Source organism: Cyprinodon tularosa, unplaced genomic scaffold, assembly GCF_016077235.1.
Source record: "Cyprinodon tularosa strain WSP-4 unplaced genomic scaffold, ASM1607723v1 ctg313, whole genome shotgun sequence".
Taxonomy (NCBI): Eukaryota; Metazoa; Chordata; class Actinopteri; order Cyprinodontiformes; family Cyprinodontidae; genus Cyprinodon; species Cyprinodon tularosa.
The window spans coordinates 1,809,319-1,827,402 of record NW_024039023.1 but is presented as its reverse complement, the minus strand read 5'-3'; the positions used below and the strand labels follow the sequence as shown (position 1 = coordinate 1,827,402).

The 18,084-nt window shown below is 41.9% G+C and overlaps 1 protein-coding gene across 5 annotated transcripts in view; it reads left to right on the top strand.

The window, feature by feature from the left end:
- Nucleotides 1-16,853, top strand: part of LOC119788298 (microtubule-associated serine/threonine-protein kinase 3-like) — a 54,690-nt gene extending 37,837 nt beyond the window's left edge. For all 5 annotated transcript variants that reach the window (XM_038292554.1, XM_038292553.1, XM_038292552.1 and 2 more), the window contains 9 exons: nucleotides 1,530-1,639; nucleotides 2,239-2,360; nucleotides 2,482-2,696; nucleotides 4,682-4,882; nucleotides 5,220-5,446; nucleotides 5,563-5,685; nucleotides 8,050-8,186; nucleotides 11,188-11,372; nucleotides 11,477-16,853. In XM_038292554.1, the coding sequence (XP_038148482.1) occupies nucleotides 1,530-1,639; nucleotides 2,239-2,360; nucleotides 2,482-2,696; nucleotides 4,682-4,882; nucleotides 5,220-5,446; nucleotides 5,563-5,685; nucleotides 8,050-8,186; nucleotides 11,188-11,372; nucleotides 11,477-14,919 (4,763 nt within the window). In that variant the 3' untranslated portion in view covers nucleotides 14,920-16,853. The remainder of the gene's footprint in view (nucleotides 1-1,529; nucleotides 1,640-2,238; nucleotides 2,361-2,481; nucleotides 2,697-4,681; nucleotides 4,883-5,219; nucleotides 5,447-5,562; nucleotides 5,686-8,049; nucleotides 8,187-11,187; nucleotides 11,373-11,476) is intronic.
- Nucleotides 16,854-18,084: the final 1,231 nt, after the last annotated feature.

The following is an 18,084-nucleotide window of genomic DNA, read 5'->3' as shown; positions in this document are numbered from 1 at the left end:
ACAGACGCATTCTAGTGGCAGCACATGTAATGAAGTGAACCCAGACTAGTAGAAACGCACATGGAGACAAGAGAAAACACACACAAGAAGATGAAAAAACACAACGGTTCTTTGGTTGGAACCGCTCACAATGCAGGAGGGCACACAGGACGGCTGCCTGGGACGGGAGATTTAAAAAATCCTCATCCATTTTATCGGAACGGGCGTATCAGTAAGCCTGTGCTGGATTTTCAGCTCAGAGGTCTTTAAAGACAGATGCAACACATGTAATATGATGTCGAGCTGGAATGTTGCGTCTCTCCTTGCATCACTGAGGTCCTGGAGAAGAGAAAAAGGGTTTTCTCTGTGAAGTTAAAGATGCTGCGATGTGCTATCAGAGGGGCAGCCTGATTTAAAATGCAGCTGTAATTTGATGCTCTGAAATGGGATTTGTAGTTCTGATCTGTGCCACGTGTTAATTATCTCATTACAAACCAAATATAAAAAAATAGCATGAACAGAATAGGAAATTTGGCAAAGGAAGGTTTGCTTTCATGTTTGCTTTTCTGCAAATCCCAAAGCAGGATTACGAAAAAAATATTTCAGAATGATGATGCTATGTTAACTACAGTCTGCTCACAGTCCAAAAAAAATTAAGAAAGCTCCCACTTTAAAGGTTTGGCCAGATTAAAACCCACAGTTGTTAAATGTTTACTTATCATGTGATCCAGTGCAACAAACTGCCTTAGTAAGTAATCCAACATGCAAAGTTTGGTATCTGAAAATATAAATCGACGTAACATATAGACACAACAATACATGATGGTGAAATATTATTTCTCTGCAACACCCTAAACAGACCATTTATATGTGAAACATGGTGCTTTGGGGTGGCTCATTTTTGCAAAGATAGGGAAACAGAGTCAGAGAAGGTACAATAGTGCTGGAAGGAAACCTGTTATTGGAAGCAGCTTCTAGAATAATGGATCTGCTTTCCTCATAGAACTTTACTATAGTAAAAAACCCACCTGGAAACATCTAAAAACATCTTATTTAGGCCCTCAAGAAATTAGAAGTCTTTTTTCCTGATTTGCTCATAATTAAAAGTATTATTTATAAAAGTATAACTTAGTTTTCCTTACTATGGATACGTTACTTAATAAAACAAAGTCCATTATCTTTACAACAAGTCCACTTTTGGTTTTTATTTTCTCACATTTTCTTAATTTCCAACCATCTTTGAAAGCTGGGAGGAAATCTGTGACGATTTCTTGCCAGAGAAATCACAGGTCTGTGGAACGAGAGCCAAAAAACTAGATATGTGAGAGAGCAACCTGAGCCGAGGCCAACCCTTGTTTTCTACTCTTTCTGTTTCTCTAACAAGCTTCTCAAAGCAAGGCTTTGTAGCTGACAGAAAAACAAACCGTGCTGATCATGGCTCCTCTGTCTCTCTCTCTGCCTCAGCTCCATCCTTGGCAGAGGAATAACCTGTAAGCAAAAAAAAATTGTAGTGGAAAAACCATTAAAATCCAAACCTCCCTCCTTTCCAGCTCGTTCTGAGAGATATCATCACCTAGAGACCGAGGAAGAGGACACAAATGATGAAGACTTCAACGTGGAGCTGCGGCAGTTCTCCTCCTGCTCTCACCGATTCTCAAAGGTGCTTCTTTAATCTTTGTCCTCGCATTGCTCTGGTCTCACGATAATATATGAGCATTTTTCTCTCTGCCAAAGACATTAGTGATGGAAATGAGCCGATATCCTCATCTGTTCCCATCTTTCTCTCATGGGACACAAATAAGGGTTTCATATGGAAATTTATGTCTGATAACCTCACTTTCACTCCTGCTTGTTTTTTTTTTTACCCCCCACCGTAATGAACGTTGATTTCAGCTTTGCATACATTTTCTGCTTTCAGATCAGATCTTTGTTTTTTGTAGTCGTGTCTGAGCTGTATACAGTACAGCGACTCAGGCTGGGAGTCGTGCTGCAATGCAGCAAGCTCCCCTCACACATCATAACATTACAGTGAATCTCAAAAAGCAGCTGGGTGCCTCTGAGGAAATGTTGAGCTTCTTTTTCCACCTTAGTGAGACGTGAGGAGTTCTGCACAACACAAGCACGGTGGTGTTATTGTAAAGGTTGAAGAAGCGCATTTTCATGCTATCCTTGATACATTTGGGCTTTTTTTAATGTTTGCAAGAAATGTTTCTGCATCCTGGCCTGCGTTTAATGACATGAAGCCATGTTTGTTTTTAGGTCTACAGCAGCTTGGATTTGTCCCGAGGGCATCTGGAGGAGAAGGGAGAGGCGGAGGAGAAGAAGAGCGAGAGTCCGCTGACAGTCGACTCTCTGAGCTGGACGCCTGACTTTAATGAAATGTAGGAGTATTTCCAACTTCACTGAAAGAGCATCACTGGGGTTTTATAAGACACATAAAACAGGCCTGACTGGGGTTTATTTTATGTCATTAAAATCTTTGATTTGTTTTATTTCTTCCAGGCCTTCGCTGTCCCACTCTACAGACACAGACAGTGCGAATCAGCTCCCTCAACCCGGTTTACTTCCCAAATTTGCCATCTCTGCTGAGAGCGAAGGAGACGACACCTCAGGCCTCAGCGACCCCAGCAAGGTGTCCTTCTCTATCGGAGAGCTGCCACAGGATGAGTCGGACGTTGTGACTCCCGGCAGCACTCACAGTGGAGCCACGCTTTCTGGTACGACTTACTGTATCAGTACAAATAAGACTTGACTTTGGCTTAAAAAAAATCTCATACACCAAAGACAGCTTTCAGTATCTTCTCAGATTTCCTTTTTAGCAGGATTTTTAGAGGCAGATAGATGAATAGCATGGAATTATTTATTTTATTTATAGGAGAAACTCAACCAATAATATTTTAAAAATGACGTTTTCGTAGCAGAAGTCTCTACCTCTGCGTTTGTCATAGAGCTGAATAATAAATGAAGTACATTATTTCTTTCTCTAGGGTTATTGGAAATAATTTTTCATCACGAAATGAATAAAAATTAGCCTCAACAATTAAAATGTATGCATATTTAAAATGTGCACGCTTTTTACTTAATTTTTATGGTAAGTTGATTTGTAGGGAGAAAAGGCTTCTTCCTATATTGGAAATAACTTTACAGGCTGGTTGTGTTTTTTTTGTTTTGTTTTTTTTTTTACATTTTCTATTAGCTTAGTTTTGATTTGGTTTGGATCAAAACTTAGTTTGCAGTTTTGATTACAGCTTTAGCACAGATCTGTGCATAAATTCCTGTCAGCTACTTGCAGACATAGACAGTCCATGATGTTCTCTAAACAAACATTAAGCAGGAAGCAACAGCAGTGTGACTGACACTGAGCCACAGTGTACTATAATGTGCTCTTAATAATAATAATAATTGAACTTTATTGATCTCACATCGGAGTAATTCACTCTCCACATTTAACATGCGTTTAACCCATCCCCTTGAGGAGCAGTGGGCTGACACTGTGTGGCGCCCAGGGAGCACAGTGGGGTTAAGGGTTTTGCTCAGGGACCCAGAGTGGAGGCTGTGGGGATCAAACCGGGTACTTGCAACCTTCTCAGAGCGCACTGATCTAACCACTAGACCAACACTCCTCCTCACTCCCCCTTAATAGGCTAAAAGCTGTGTTATCCATTAAGGTGGTGAGCGGTTCATTCAGGCTTTAGTGATAAAGGATAATAATGAGTGTTGCACCGATACCAGTATCGGGCGGGGCTTCAGCCCTAAAATGGTGGTATCGGCGAGTACCAACAAATAGGGCACCGATACCATTCTGAGAGCCAAAAGTTTATTCAACTATTGTCACCCATTCCAGGAAGGCAATAAAAAGATCTACTGGATTCACTTTGTATTAGTATTTTTCCTGCTTCACAAAGGTAGGCAGCAGCTTGACAAAGCCATGATGGCAATTATTTGACATCCAAGTAGTATGCAATTCTTTACATACACACACACACACACACACACACACACACACACACACACACACACATCAAACAGATAAATGGTATCGGTATTGGCCAATACTGCACAGCCAGGTATCGGGGGCCAAAAAATGGCATTGGCGCAACACTAATAATAATCATTTTCAAGTTTGCAGTCATTAGGGACAAAGTTTAGCAGCTTTATGTAAATGCTGCTGCTCCATGCTCTATGATTGCATCTACATCCATCAGTAAAATGATGTTTGAAATGAATTTCTTTGCACCAAAATGGCTATCACAATGAAAGCACACCAAGCTGGGTCACCAGGCAGCTCATTCAGCTGCTGTGGGTAGAGCCCAGCTTCCTTCCTCCTGTTACACTGCCCCCTGCTGGCAAACTCTTCCCCTGTAATATGTGCCTTGTTGGTTTTCTTTCTTCATTTTTTATGCATTTGGGTTTTTTTTTTTTTATATATATACACCAAGTTTTAGTTGAATATCTTGATGGGTAAAATACATTTAGAGTGGTTAGATGATGTGTTTAAAGAAACAAATATTTAAAATAAAATGGATGATTCTGAGAGGCAGAGAAAGAGATATTAAGATTTTTTGCTTTTAATTATAAAGCAAACAAACTATACATTTATTTTATATTATCTAGATCAAGTAAACTTATTTTTTTTTATCTATTGGCTGTTTTAGCACTAACCTTTCTATGCCTTTTTCTGCAATTTGTTTCCGATAATTAGGTAGCTTCTCTGAACACCTGGACCAGCTGACTCCCAGAAGCGAGGAGGTAAAGGTTCCTGGTGGTACCAGTCAGGCCTCTACAGATCAGGGGGCTCAGACCTCCTCTCTGCGACCAGAAACGGCTGCAGAGAAGACCAGACCTATGGCTAAAGTCCCCAAGTCGGTGTCAACTGGTGCCCTGTCCCTGTTAATCCCTGGAGGTAAGTCTGAAACAGTGCAGACTAATGGTCCACCATCATCTCTGTGTGAGCTCTAAGTGATAAAGTATATTACAGCAGAGAGAGCTCTATAGATTGTGCAGAAATAGCTCAGTCTGACAGCTGCTGTAAGATCCGTTTTACACAGTGACAGTGAGAAAACAGGCGAGTCCAGGAAGATAATGAACAAAATGCTTGGTTAGGCCTGGTGTAAGAAATCCTGTCTGCTGTGGGGAAAAAATCCCATTAGCCTCATCCCACCAGCTTCACAGGTCTGGTTTTAGTCTGAGTGATAAAATAAAGAAGCCTCTCAGGTGGTGATTGCTTCTTATCTTTACAGATATCTTTGGGGTGTCTCCACTTGCCAGCCCTCTTTCTCCTTACTCCCTCTCCTCGGACCCGTCCTCCAGAGACTCCTCTCCGAGCAGAGACTCCTCCCTCTGCGCCACCAACGCCCGGCAGCCCATCATCATCCACAGTTCTGGAAAGAAGTTTGGTTTCACGCTAAGGGCCATCAGAGTGTACGCTTGTGACAGTGACATGTACACAGTCTATCACATGGTCTGGGTAAGGAATCTGGGATGGATGTGTGAAGCTAGAAAACCTATAATATAATTGTTTACATGTGGACTTATGTTCTGAGATTAAATCTCATGATTATATTGATCTTTTTTGTGAATCAGAATGTAGAAGATGCTGGTCCAGCCCATAAAGCTGGGCTCAAAGCTGGAGACCTGATCACTCATGTGAATGGAGAACCTGTCCATGGACTGGTCCACACAGAGGTGGTGGAGCTCCTGCTAAAGGTAACACAACAAAGACTGTTTGTTTCTGACTTTGAAGGCACAACGCTGATTTGTGATCGAAAGACTTATCGAATATGCGTTCTTTTTAATGATTCATCAGGCCGATATAATTAAAATCAGTTTATTTATATAGCGCCAATTCACATTATCTCAAGGCACTTTACAGTTCACCAGATCATACAGCCAATTTATTCAAAGTTTCTATCTAAGGAAAACCAGTTGATTGCATCGACTCATTGACTCGAATGCAATCTCTCACACTAAGCATGCTTGTAGCGACAGTGGAGAGGAAAAACTCCCTTTTAACAGGAGGAAACCTCCAGCAGAACCAGGCTCAGTGTGGGCGTCCATCTGCTGAGGCTGACTGGGGCTCAAAGAGACAGAAGCAGAGAAACAAAAAGCAACTGTAAAAGGCGGCCCTGTCCAAGAAACACACAGCCAGGCAGACGAGCTCCGAGCCAGCAACCATGCCAGAGGACGAAGAGAGCACATCCAGCCAGTCACAGTCAGAGAAACAGGAATAGACTGAAAAACAGGTCGACATCCAGCATCTATAAACAAAGGTGTTGATGGCAGCAGCACAGCTGATATTTCTCTCCAGGGTGGAATCACAGCCACACATGAACAGATGAGACAAAGCTACTATGAGAAAAAGCAGAGAGAGCTGAATGTTGGAGATTGAACTAACAGATTCTGCAGAGTGGGAGAATAGAGCTAGAATGAAGCAAAATGATGAAATAGGGGTCCCTATGTCCTCCAGCGGTCTAAGCCTATAGCAGCATAACTATACAGATAGCTCAGGATAACCTGAGCCACTCTACCTATAAGCTTGATCAAAAAGGAAAGTTTTAAGCCTTGCCTTATAAGTAGACAGGGTGTCTGCCCCCCTAAAACTGGTTGTTGGTTCCACAGGATATACAGCACTTGATACTTTCAATTCTACAAGTGGAGCTCCACTCTTGAAATACAGGCTAAATAATCTGGGAGACCAACCTTTGTTGGCCAGGTCATGTGACCTCGAAGAATGTATCGCTTTATGGCCACAGGTCTTTATATAGTCATGGAGCTAAGACTTTTGCTCTACTGTGACTGCAGGTCATGGCTTAGGCAAGGAAAACTTTAAACCTTCTGAGGAGGCTAAAAAGAAAAAATCGTGAAAGGGAGCATAGTTTCTCATGCCCTCCGAGCTGAACAAGGATGCCTAGCACGGCCCCCAATCAAAACACACGGGAGGCTGGCCGGCTGATTGTTTGTTTACTTTTGCAACAGTGTTGCGGTGCTTGTGGCCTCTAGATGTGAAAGTTACAGATCTAGCGTCCCTAGTGGCCAAAAGTTTAAAAACATTTAGAGTAGATCAGTAGTTTCTAGTAGACTACTGCTTAGTGGATGCTTCAGTGTGACGATTAAATGTAAACAAAATACAACGAAAAGTACACCACCTCCATTTTTCTATCTTTATCTGATAAAAAAAAATTTCTATGCAAACTACTGAGACTGCATGATAGAGCTACACAAAGTCTGCTGAATATGGAAGTGGAAACAAAGGTCATGCTTTACAGAAGTTATTAACAGATAAATTTCAGAGCAAAGTATGCTTTCAGTTTGTATAAACAAGGCGACTTAAGAACAACTCTGATATTTATGACAGTCGCACACCTTGTCAGATAAATATCGTCTGTGCAAAACTAGACCAAAATGTTTTTGTTTTTTTTTACCAAACAGCCTAAGCTCAGTTATGTTGGAGGAAGAGTTTCTATTTTTTTTTTTCTTAGCATTATCAGTGACTGACTGGTCCATTCTCAAACAGGACAGAAGTTTATTCCACTACAGAGATATCCATATGTTTAAAGTGGTGAATATACATCCAGTCTCATGTTGTTGGCAGCATTTAACAGTTCTTATTTTTCATGGACGGCCCACTGAAGAACACATTCCCATGTCATGATACTGCCACCCTCATGTTTCACAGTAGAAATGGTGTTCTTAAGTAATGTGCAGTAAATGGGTTTTCCAGTTTTGTACAATTTAGGCCTTCCAGTGCACATTGGAAATTATTTGCTTCTTACAAAGATAAAAAAAAAACACTTTGATTTAGATAGTTTTGCTGCATGGATGTTTTGAGCAACCATTCCCTTTTCATTTACAGTTTTTATCTTATTTTTAGACACCCAGTAATTATCAAGTGCATCCTTGCTTTGTGCACTACTTCCTCCTTTCCAAAGCGTGTTGTAGTTGGTGATTGTGACATAAAATGTTCAAGGAGTGTAAATGCGTTTGCAATGCGCCATAGGATAAAAATGCTTTTTTAACTACTTCCAGTTATATTGCTTACAAGGTTGTATTTTTTCTATTTTGTTCTTTCAGAGTGGAAGCAAAGTGGCCATCTCTACAACTCCCTTTGAGAACACGTCAATAAAAACGGGTCCGGCCAGGAGGAACAGCTACAGAAGCAAGATGGTGAGATGTGGAAAGAAATCCAAAAAGGAGAAGACACCAGAAAGGTAAAGAAATAAATTTAAATCATTTAATATCCCCTAGGGGTGTAAATCACATCCATCATGGCGATTCGATTCAGTATCGATTTCCTGACCTAACGATTCAATTGTTTTCGATACTCAATAATACACCACGATACGATTCAATTCATTGGTTCATTTTTTTTTACACCTTATAGGCTAGACAATGTTTCAAATTTGAAATAAATCAATGAAAGCTGTAATATATGTAATATGCATGTTTTTTCTTTTAGAAACAACTGCAAAGAAGAGAAGTAGAAAAGTTGTACTCCACCTATTCCTATTAAAACCTAATTCACTGAAAAATAATAATACCCCTGCGTTATAGATCATGAAAGGCCTTGCATCAAAAAATACTGCACAAAATCAGTGTAATGAGTACAATTCAATACTTCGGCTCCAGATGTCCCCGCCCCCCCAAATTGTAGCTGACAAACTTGTTTTGTTTTTATGACCGAAATTGCGGAAAACAACTCGTGAAGTTGGACCCACTGGAAGAGCGAGGTGCACGAGAACGCTGGCACCCTTTTCCCACCTGGATCTCTGCTTTTTTTGGCCCTCATGTCCCTCCGTCGTCGGACTACATTCGCCCCCACTTCCTCATTGCCTCGGCCGTATCTATAGCACAGACCACGCTTCAATATTGGGCATAAATCAAAAATGTCTGTGTCAAGCTTACTGCAAAACACTGCTGTAAGAGTATAACCAGGAAGCACAGTAGGAGGGCAAAATAGGTTTAGCGCCAATGAGCACGGGAGGGAGAATTACGCCCTGGAGCAAATTGATAAAAATAGACCGGAAGAAAAAACAACATGAATCGATAATCTTGCGGACGTATGAATGCATCGGATCGTCGGCTGTTGGATCGATTCATCATACAAAACGATTATTATTTACACCCCTAATATCCCCCCTCATCAGGAATCTGATCTCAATAAGAGTTGTTGAATCTTTTGCTTAGGTCCTTACCTCAGTTAAATTCCAGTTATAGAAGGAGGGGATCATGACACAAATCAAAAATCTTTCTACTGTCAGAGATTCTACGTAGGTTAAAGGGTTAGTTTTGTTTTAGATGAGCAATCAGGAAGCTTCAGTTTATCCAGTGTTTGTGTTCAAGATACTTTATAACATTTCTCCCTAGTCACTTCTAAATACATAGTTTGCAAGAATATTTACCAACCATTAGGTAATAAAGGTGTAGGAACACCGTTTACAAAGTTATTGCCCTAGTCTAGGGACTCCCTAAGTGTGGTGCACTAGCTAACACTAAGGGGTGCTTGAAACTAAAAATGTAATGGCGGTCTGATAATTACACCATTAGATCATTTTCCTCACACAATTAAGAGGCCCTTTGCAAAAATCTGAAATTCAAACTGTAACTAAAGTACATAAATCAAATTGTGCCTACGGGAAAATTTTATTTAATAAGAATTATTTTTCTATGCTTCATTTTAAGATGCATTATAGAGGAAGTTATATATTTTAGTATGCAGCTAGTCATACCCACACTGCTGCTGCTGGGAAAATTTAAGTTAGACATGCTTTCTTAACTATGCTCAATCCAAGAGCTGTAATATTTATAATTGGTTAAAGTGATTCTGATAGTTGCAGCTCGGGTGTTATGCAGAGAAGCACATGTCTAAATGACGGGCGTTCTCTGCATAACACCGGCGCTCTCTCTTTCTTATTGTTACTCTATGCATTTCTACCTAAGTTCTTACATTTCTTAGAGTTTCTATTTTCTCACATTGGTTATGATTCAGATGTAGATTAAGAATCAGGCACATGACATAAACAAATTAAAAACACACACAGGTAGATTATCAGAGTCCACAAATCCACCTTTAGAGACTTTTAAGGTATTCTGTTGAGGTTTGATGCTACTGGAAATTCACAGGAACTTATGGATGGTTTGTGTAACTTCATTGCAATTTAGTTGAAATTTATTTCTAATTTTTTTTCCATGATTTGTGCAATGATGACAGGATTGTGTCATTTTAACTGCAATGTTTAAATTATGTTGTTTGGTTTTGATTTGAGTTTTGGTTATTTGAGGATCATTAAATATGCTGGCTTAATTGTGGCGGTAAAAGAAAGCTTTGTTTTGTTTAAAAAATATTTTGTTTAATAAAATTTGATGATAGTGGTGGAGGGGGGAATTGGGAGATCTGGGGTGCATCAACCCGGTTGTGACACAGAAGAGGAACGTTTGTGAAACGCTGCCTTTGTCTTTGGAGTTTTTTGGGTTTTTTTTCTCTGTTTTCTGAAACGGATCCAGATCTGATCTTCAGTCTCTAAATGAGATGCTTCCAAGTCTGCTTAGCATACTATGTGACAGCAGCTTGTTATGTGCAAACGTTTCCAAATATGTCGCTTTGCAACCAAAGGTTTATGTGTTTTTTGATGATTTTAAATAAGAGTCAAAGTTAAATCAGAAAAGTTAATCAGAAAAGTGAAGTTTTTATTGTTTTTCTCTGTTCAGCTGCCTTTCAGTCTCAGTTGACCTTCACCTTTCTGTGGTGTTACAGCTGCATGTTGTAAAATGCTGCTCAACTAAAACCTGAAATTATATTTCTCTTATTATTTCAGTAAATCTATAAACGTTACGTTTAAAGTGTTGCTATAGATCCTGGGCTGAATTTAGACTCTGCTGAAATGCTTTGATAGAAACTATTTGATCGTATCTCCATGTTTGTTCTCCTGCTGGAGGTGGAACCCTCCCTGTTCTCTCACATGATATCTAACCAGCTTCCCTTTTTCAGATGTAAGATGTAGTTTTTAAGCCATGAGTTCTTTTTTGTAGCTTTTTTTTTTTTTTACAGTTCAGTTATGCTTCACTTTGGTTTAAATAATAAAACTATTTTATTTCTCCTGAGTAGACGGATGATTTAGTGGCTGTTTAAAGGAGCATCTATGCTTTTATATCCTGGTGAAGTTTTCATTAAAACAATCTGGGCGTTTTTTGTCCCTCTGTTTTGTTTTTCAGGCGGCGCTCCCTCTTCAAACGTTTCGCCATGCAGCCTTCTCCTCTGCTTCACACCAGCCGCAGCTTCTCCTCCCTGAACCACTCTCTGTCATCCGGTGAGAGTTTGCCTGGCTCCCCCACCCACAGCCTCTCCCCTCGCTCCCCCACTGCTGCCCTCCGAACTGCACCAGATTTCAACCAGTCAGGTGGAGATTTGATCTCAGCTTTGGAAAAACAGGAAACTTTCTTAGTGTTTTACTTTCTTCCTCTTATTTACTGACATATTCTGTCTTGTTCTTGTGAATTCCAGGTGGTAACTCCTCCCAGAGCAGCTCTCCCAGCTCCAGCGCTCCAAACTCACCCGCAGGCTCAGGCCACATCCGTCCCAGCACTCTGCATGGCCTCGGCCCAAAGCTGCCGGGTCAGAGGCTCCGACAGGGACGCCGAAAGTCTGCCGGCAGTATCCCCCTCTCTCCGTTGGCCCGTACACCTTCCCCCACTCCGCAGCCGACATCTCCTCAGCGTTCACCATCTCCTCTTCTTAGCGGACATCCTGTAACGATTTCCAAGGCGACGCAATCTTTCCCATCCAAAATACACTCCCCTCCCACCATTGTACGCCATATTGCCTGCCCTAAAAATGCAGAGCCGCCTCGCTCGCCCCTCCTGAAGCGTGTCCAGTCTGAGGAGAAGCTGTCCCCGTCATACACTGGGGAGAAGAAACACCATTGTACCAGAAAACACAGCTTGGAGGTCACCCAGGAGGAGGTGCAGGATGAGGAGCTGACAGCTTCTGAGAGAGATTACACTTTCCTGCAGAGTGTGGAGGAAACGGCTAGTGAGCCGCTGCCCATCAATCGCCTTCGGCCCGTTGAGCAGGGCTGCTTAAAGAGGCCCGTCAACCGAAAGGTAGGACGGCAGGAGTCTGTGGAGGAGCTCGACAAAGAAAAACTGAAATTCAAGATGGTGGTTAAGAGGCAGGACTGGTCAGAGAGAAGGGAGTCTCTGCAGAAACAAGATGCTCTGCTGGAATCTGACCCACTGCCCCCATGTGGCGATGAGAGGGATGAAGGTTTCCTTTTCCCAATCCAGAATAAAGCCCAGAAAAGCCCAGAGTCCGGTCTGGAGATCAAAGCTGCTAGCGCAACGCTTAAAGATGTTCTGTACAAAAAGCTGTCCACACGAGTCTCTGAGGGCTTCGACGCTCCCGGTGGGAGCTGTGAGAGCGAAGGAAGCACCCGGTCGACTCCCTGCACACCTCACCCTGAGCGGCAGCATCCTCGGCAGGGGAAAGACGCCGTCAAGCCCGACAGACTGGACTTTAAGGCTCCAAACATTGAGTTCACCAGGAAAAGGCTGTCGTTTGAAGACAGAGAAGACTGCATGTGTCGGCTGTCCTCCGGCCTCCACGAGAACCTCCATTTTGGCTCCATGAGATCCAAGAGCCTCCAGCTGGATACTGTCATGTCTCATGACCACATGAAGGGCAGCAGTCACTCAAACGCTGAATGTCTGGCCCCGAAACTTTTCTCCGGGAGGGAGGGGAGCGCTGTGGAGAAACTCCAGCTCATTTCCTCTGCCGAGTCCCCACTGAGGAAGACTTCATCCGAGTACAAACTGGAGGGGCGACACGTCTCCTCCCTTAAACCTCTAGAGGGGACTCTGGACATTGCTCTCCTTTCAGGACCCAGGGTTTCAAAAACTGAGAGCTGTCTCTCCAAGATGACAGACCACACAAGCGACACCCTTCCTGTGAGTCCATCGGTACGGATTAAGAGTCCAACTGAGAGACAGATCACCATCCCTCAAGTGAAAGCAGATAAAATGAAAACCTCCCAGCCCTGTTCACCGAGCAGTGAAGCTGCTTCTCCTGTAACCAGTGACGTCGTCTCTAAAGATCAGCCAAATACCGCAGCAGATGACTTTAAAAGCAGCGAGAAGACACAGGACAGAGCCAGAGACTCATTAAAGGCTTCAGGGGCCAAACAGGAAAGCCGTGCTAGTGTTAAAGCCTCTTCCTCTCTAGCTCATGACCACAGAGGCCCCCGACACACCCCCCACTTCACCTCCAGCGGGAAAACCCCCTCTATACGGGAAGTGAGCAACGAAGATCAGGAGGATGAAGCGGAGCAAGAGGGATTCCCACCAAACACTACACCACGAAATAAAAACGGGTCAGAAACCGTGGCAACAAAGCAGGATCTAAACTCCAAACCCCCCCACCGTGTAGAGATGGATCATATTCCAACACCGCAGCAGCAGAGCACAGACAGTGGTTTGGATGCAGACCAGCAGCAGAGAGCTGAGAAAACAAAATCTGCTGTAACCTCTGTGCCTGAAGAGCCTGAACAAGAGAACGTGCTTTCTAAACTGAAACCAGTCAACATCTGCTCCTCCGACGCACAGACAAGAGCTTCTGTGACAACACCAGCATCATCTTCCAAGCGGGATAATAAATCCAGCTGTTCAAATTCTCAAGTTGTCTGCAAAGCATCTGATGGAGATGCTGTGCTGTCAAAGAGAAAAACTGACAGAGCAGACGCTGAAATCAGTCCCTTCTCCTCCAAAGCGGAGCATAGCACAGACGCCTGTGCAATAAATTCAGACACTTCCTTAGTTTCTGCAACACAGGAGACAATAGATGTGAACAAAAAAGTTACTGGTGATTCTCAGAAGAAAGAAGTTCCTCTAGTTTCATCCAAGAACTCTGTGAGTTTGAAAGATTTGGGTCAGCCTCCGAAACACTGTCCTGCTGAAAAAGCGGAGCATAAACCATCAGATTCAGAGTTTAAGAAGGGAGTAAAGGAAAACACGGTGGTCCAGTCTGCAAAAATCAAAGTTTCAGCTCCAAATGAAAAGCTTTCGAGCCCTAAAGGTAAATCTAGACCCGAACCTCAACCTGCAGGTCCTGCTTCTGTGAAAGATTTGGTTCCAGCTGAGGTAAAGTCTCATAGCACAACTGCCCCAGTCCCGGTGATCAAAGGAAGTCCAAGCTCAAAACATCCTAAAGAATCTGCAGCCACTGTGACAAGCATTCAAGCAACCAAGGATACTAAACATGGAGATCTTTGCCTGTCCATCGGCTTCAGCACAAAGCAAGAAGAACCAGCTCAGCCGTCACAGTCACCCAAACAAAAGGCCACTCAGCCCAACAGCTCTGGTACCATAAAACACAACACAGACTCCAAGCAAAAACCAATCCCCCCTAAAGCCACGCAGTCTGCTCCGCACATCAAGCAAAATCAAGATACGAAACCAAAAGAACGCTCACCCAAAAACCAAGCTCATCCTGAATCGAAACCAAAAGATGTAATCTGGCCTTCCCCTTCATCTCAGCTTCAGCAGCTCAGAAAGGAGCAGCCATCAGAGGGTGGGGCTTCTCCCAGTCCTCCACCTGTGCTGCCAAAGCCTGCCGTGAAAAAGGACGTGTTCGTGCTGAACCATGGGGAAACCTTGCATGAGGTCGGAAGCGAGCCCATCATCAAAGCATCTATGGATTCGCAAAAACAGGACAATTATAAACCCCCGGATGCACAAAACGCAACAAACGACAAGCAGCCCGTATCCACCCGGAGGGAGACGGCAGACAAGAAGAAAAAAGACTCTGTTCAGGAAGTCGCTTCTGCACAGAAAACTACAAAACGAGACACTTCGCGGGCCTCTCCCTCTGTGCCAAAAGACTCTTCAGATAAGGACAGTAGCAGGTGCAAACAGCAGAAGGAGTCACCTCGTAACTCCGGCAACAAGAAGTAAACACAATTAAATAGTTTCTCTAAGCATCGTCATGCCTTCTTCTTTTGGGCTTTATTCAAGGACCGGCTAAGCTGTTACATGCCGATATAGGTGTTAGCATCTCTTTATTTGCTGATGACATTGGTGTTTTTTTTTCTCTTCAGGTAAAGTGAATGTTTGAGGGTTTGTTTCTTTGTTTCCTCACCAAAGGCTTTGTGCAATCAGTATGTGAGAGGCTGAAATGTGATGAAGAGATAGTGCCATAAAAGATTTTCAATTGCACTTTTACTAGTGGCCTCGGAGAACATGATGCCAAGGCCTTTTAATGCAGTAGACCACGTGATTTTAATAAGCAGTTCAGCTAATTTCCTATTAGTTTTTCCCTTCCTGTTATGATCCGTTCGATTCATGATTGTCCATCAGGTGGTACACAGAGGGAATACACCACGTTATGTTCACATAAAAGTGCAGAATCATGTTCCGGTTCTAAGTGAAGGGGCCTTCGACATAAGGGGAATGAAACCTCTTGCTCTTCTTAGCAAGGAGTTGTTTGTTCACATTCCTTTGACATCTGTACATATAGTTCTGATTTTTATGCAATATGGTGTAAATAGGGTATTGTAAAGCAGGGAAAACATGGGCTTACATGATTGTTTGTATTATATGTAAAGATTTTGCTGTGTCATGTTTGTATGCTCGATATAAAGACGTTCTGCTCTGTGGTCTAAAGTCTAATCAAAGGTTTTCTCTTCACTGACATCTACCATGTTTTCACATGTTTCGAAACTGACTTGAAGAGTTCAAAAGCTTCAGAAGCTAACTGGGCTATTTCTTAAGATGTAGCATTATAAATAAATCTATATAGAAAATAAAAATAAAAAACTGTGAGGGCTATCAGCGTTTCTCAAGAATGTCTCTATTGTGCGTTGGCGTTTTTTTTTTAAGAAAGCTCATCGATTGTTTTTTGCTGGAGGAAATAAACAAGCGCTTCTGCACATGTGCAGGTGGTTCAGAAAACAAACATCCTCTTTGGGTTGTCTAGTTGGGGGATTTATGCTGAGTCACACAAGGAATGTGCCATTTTAAAAGGGTTGGTGTTGAAGTGTTTCACTGTGCCGTTTTCATTCAACGCTAAGCTTCACTCGAGTGCTTGCGTAGTTTATTCCATCTTGCAAATACTCTATACCACTTTATACAGGCTGTCATGTATCCCTGTTCCCTCTTATTATTGATGCCTTTAAATTACAAACTGTTTGATAAACTGAAATTAATTTACATTATTCTTAGCAGCATATACTGTACTTTATTTTTGAAATCTCATGAATTTACCTTGACAAAAATGATATCTAAATGTTCCACGCTGTTTCCAACAATTATAGGGGTTTTATCGTGAACCAATCAAATGTTTTCCTGCATTAGATATTGTAAAGATATTGTGAGAAACTGCACCTTAATGTTCAAGTCCATAGATTTGGAGGTAAAGTAGATTCAACACTTCATTTTCATTAATTAAACCCCATTTTTTGTGTTCCCATGATGACAGACATTTAAAAGCACATTCAGTGTTTGTTTACAAAGCCTCATGGATGTATATTCTGTATATTGTTAATTTGCCAAATCTGTATTGTGTCTCGGATAATGTCGCTGATGGCCATGTGAGACCTTTGCTCTCCTGCCAGCAGGATGTTCGTTTGTGCGGTAATCAATGTTCTTTCATGTCGAGTTCTTCACGTCTGCTTGTCTCTTCAGGTCCCTTAGTTTCTGTGTGCAACACTGGTATTAGGTGAACTTGCTCTCTTTGGTTTGTCTTTTAGAAAAATGTGCAATAAAAGTGTTTTGAGTTTTTGTATTTTGCCCAAGAAAAGCTCTATGGATGTCATAGATGTTGTATATTAACAGATATTTATACTTCTAATGTTGCGTAATACTGAAAATAAAATGAGATTCTAAATGACCGTATTTGTGTCCTCACTTTCCTTCAGGTCAGAAAAAAAACACTTAATATCTTGAGTTGGAAATGTATGACAGAGTATTAGGGCCAGGCTAGAGATTTCTTTTTTTTTTCTATCTCGAGAATAAAGTCGTAATATTACGAGAAAAAAGTCACAACAAGAATAGTCATAAAATTATGAGAATAAAGTGGTGATATTAAGAGAAAGTCCTAAAATTACAGGAAACAAGTTGTATTTTATGACAGCTCCTACAAGAAGCACTTTCTTCCCTAAAATGAGGAATGTTGAGCATCATGTGAAGTTATACTTTGACTCTGGTTTGACAAATAAGGAAATCTTTTACCACCAGCATCAAACTGGGCAGTAGGTCAAAGTGGACTCGGGTTGCTGTTTTGGTGGAGCTGGTCGGCCGTCATCTGCTGGTTGGAGCTCCAAGCTTCCTTTCTGAAACGGGTTGTTGTATGATGACTTCATTTTCGTAATATTACGACTTTATTCTAGTAGTGTTACGACTTTATTCTCAAAGTAAAAAAATCTCCCTAATACCCTTTCGTAGGAAACAAGTCAAAGCTATGCAATGAAGTTATTTTTAACCGCTGTGTTTTATTGTTGCCCAAAACAGATCAACTACAATGCAAAAGCTGATCAAGAAATAACTTTTATATTAGATTGTGGAGTATTTATGTATATTTTTTTAAAAGACCTGCTCTCTCCACGTGTGAGAGCGTGCATGAGCCCATTTCTCCTCGTGCACGCTCTGTTTAGAAGTTGCTGTTCTCGCTTAGCTCTTACAGGCTTAATGTCTCACTATATAAAGCAGGGACTATATTGTACTTTATCGCAAACTCAGTTAACCTACTGTCGCACAGATGATCACTGCTTTTGCTTCCTGTTGGTCAAGTAACTTCCCTTTCACTTCATGATGCCTGCTCCATCTTTGTTATTAATGGCACCAAATCACATAATGCTTTGTGAGGAGAGCTGCAAAGCATTCTGGGATATAGCTGCCTCTTCTGAGGCCTTTCTTTTCTTCTCATACACTTCATAGACACTTTTTCTCCTACCGCGGTGAGAAAGGTGAGCTTCAATGACTGTCTGAAACCGTAGCTCACCAAAGATACACGCCTGAAAGTGAGCATGCGCAGAAAAAGATGGCTAACACGGTGGGCAGTTAGGGCGGGCTTACACAAACATCACCAGAATGATTGACAATTGGGAGGACCACTTATTTTGA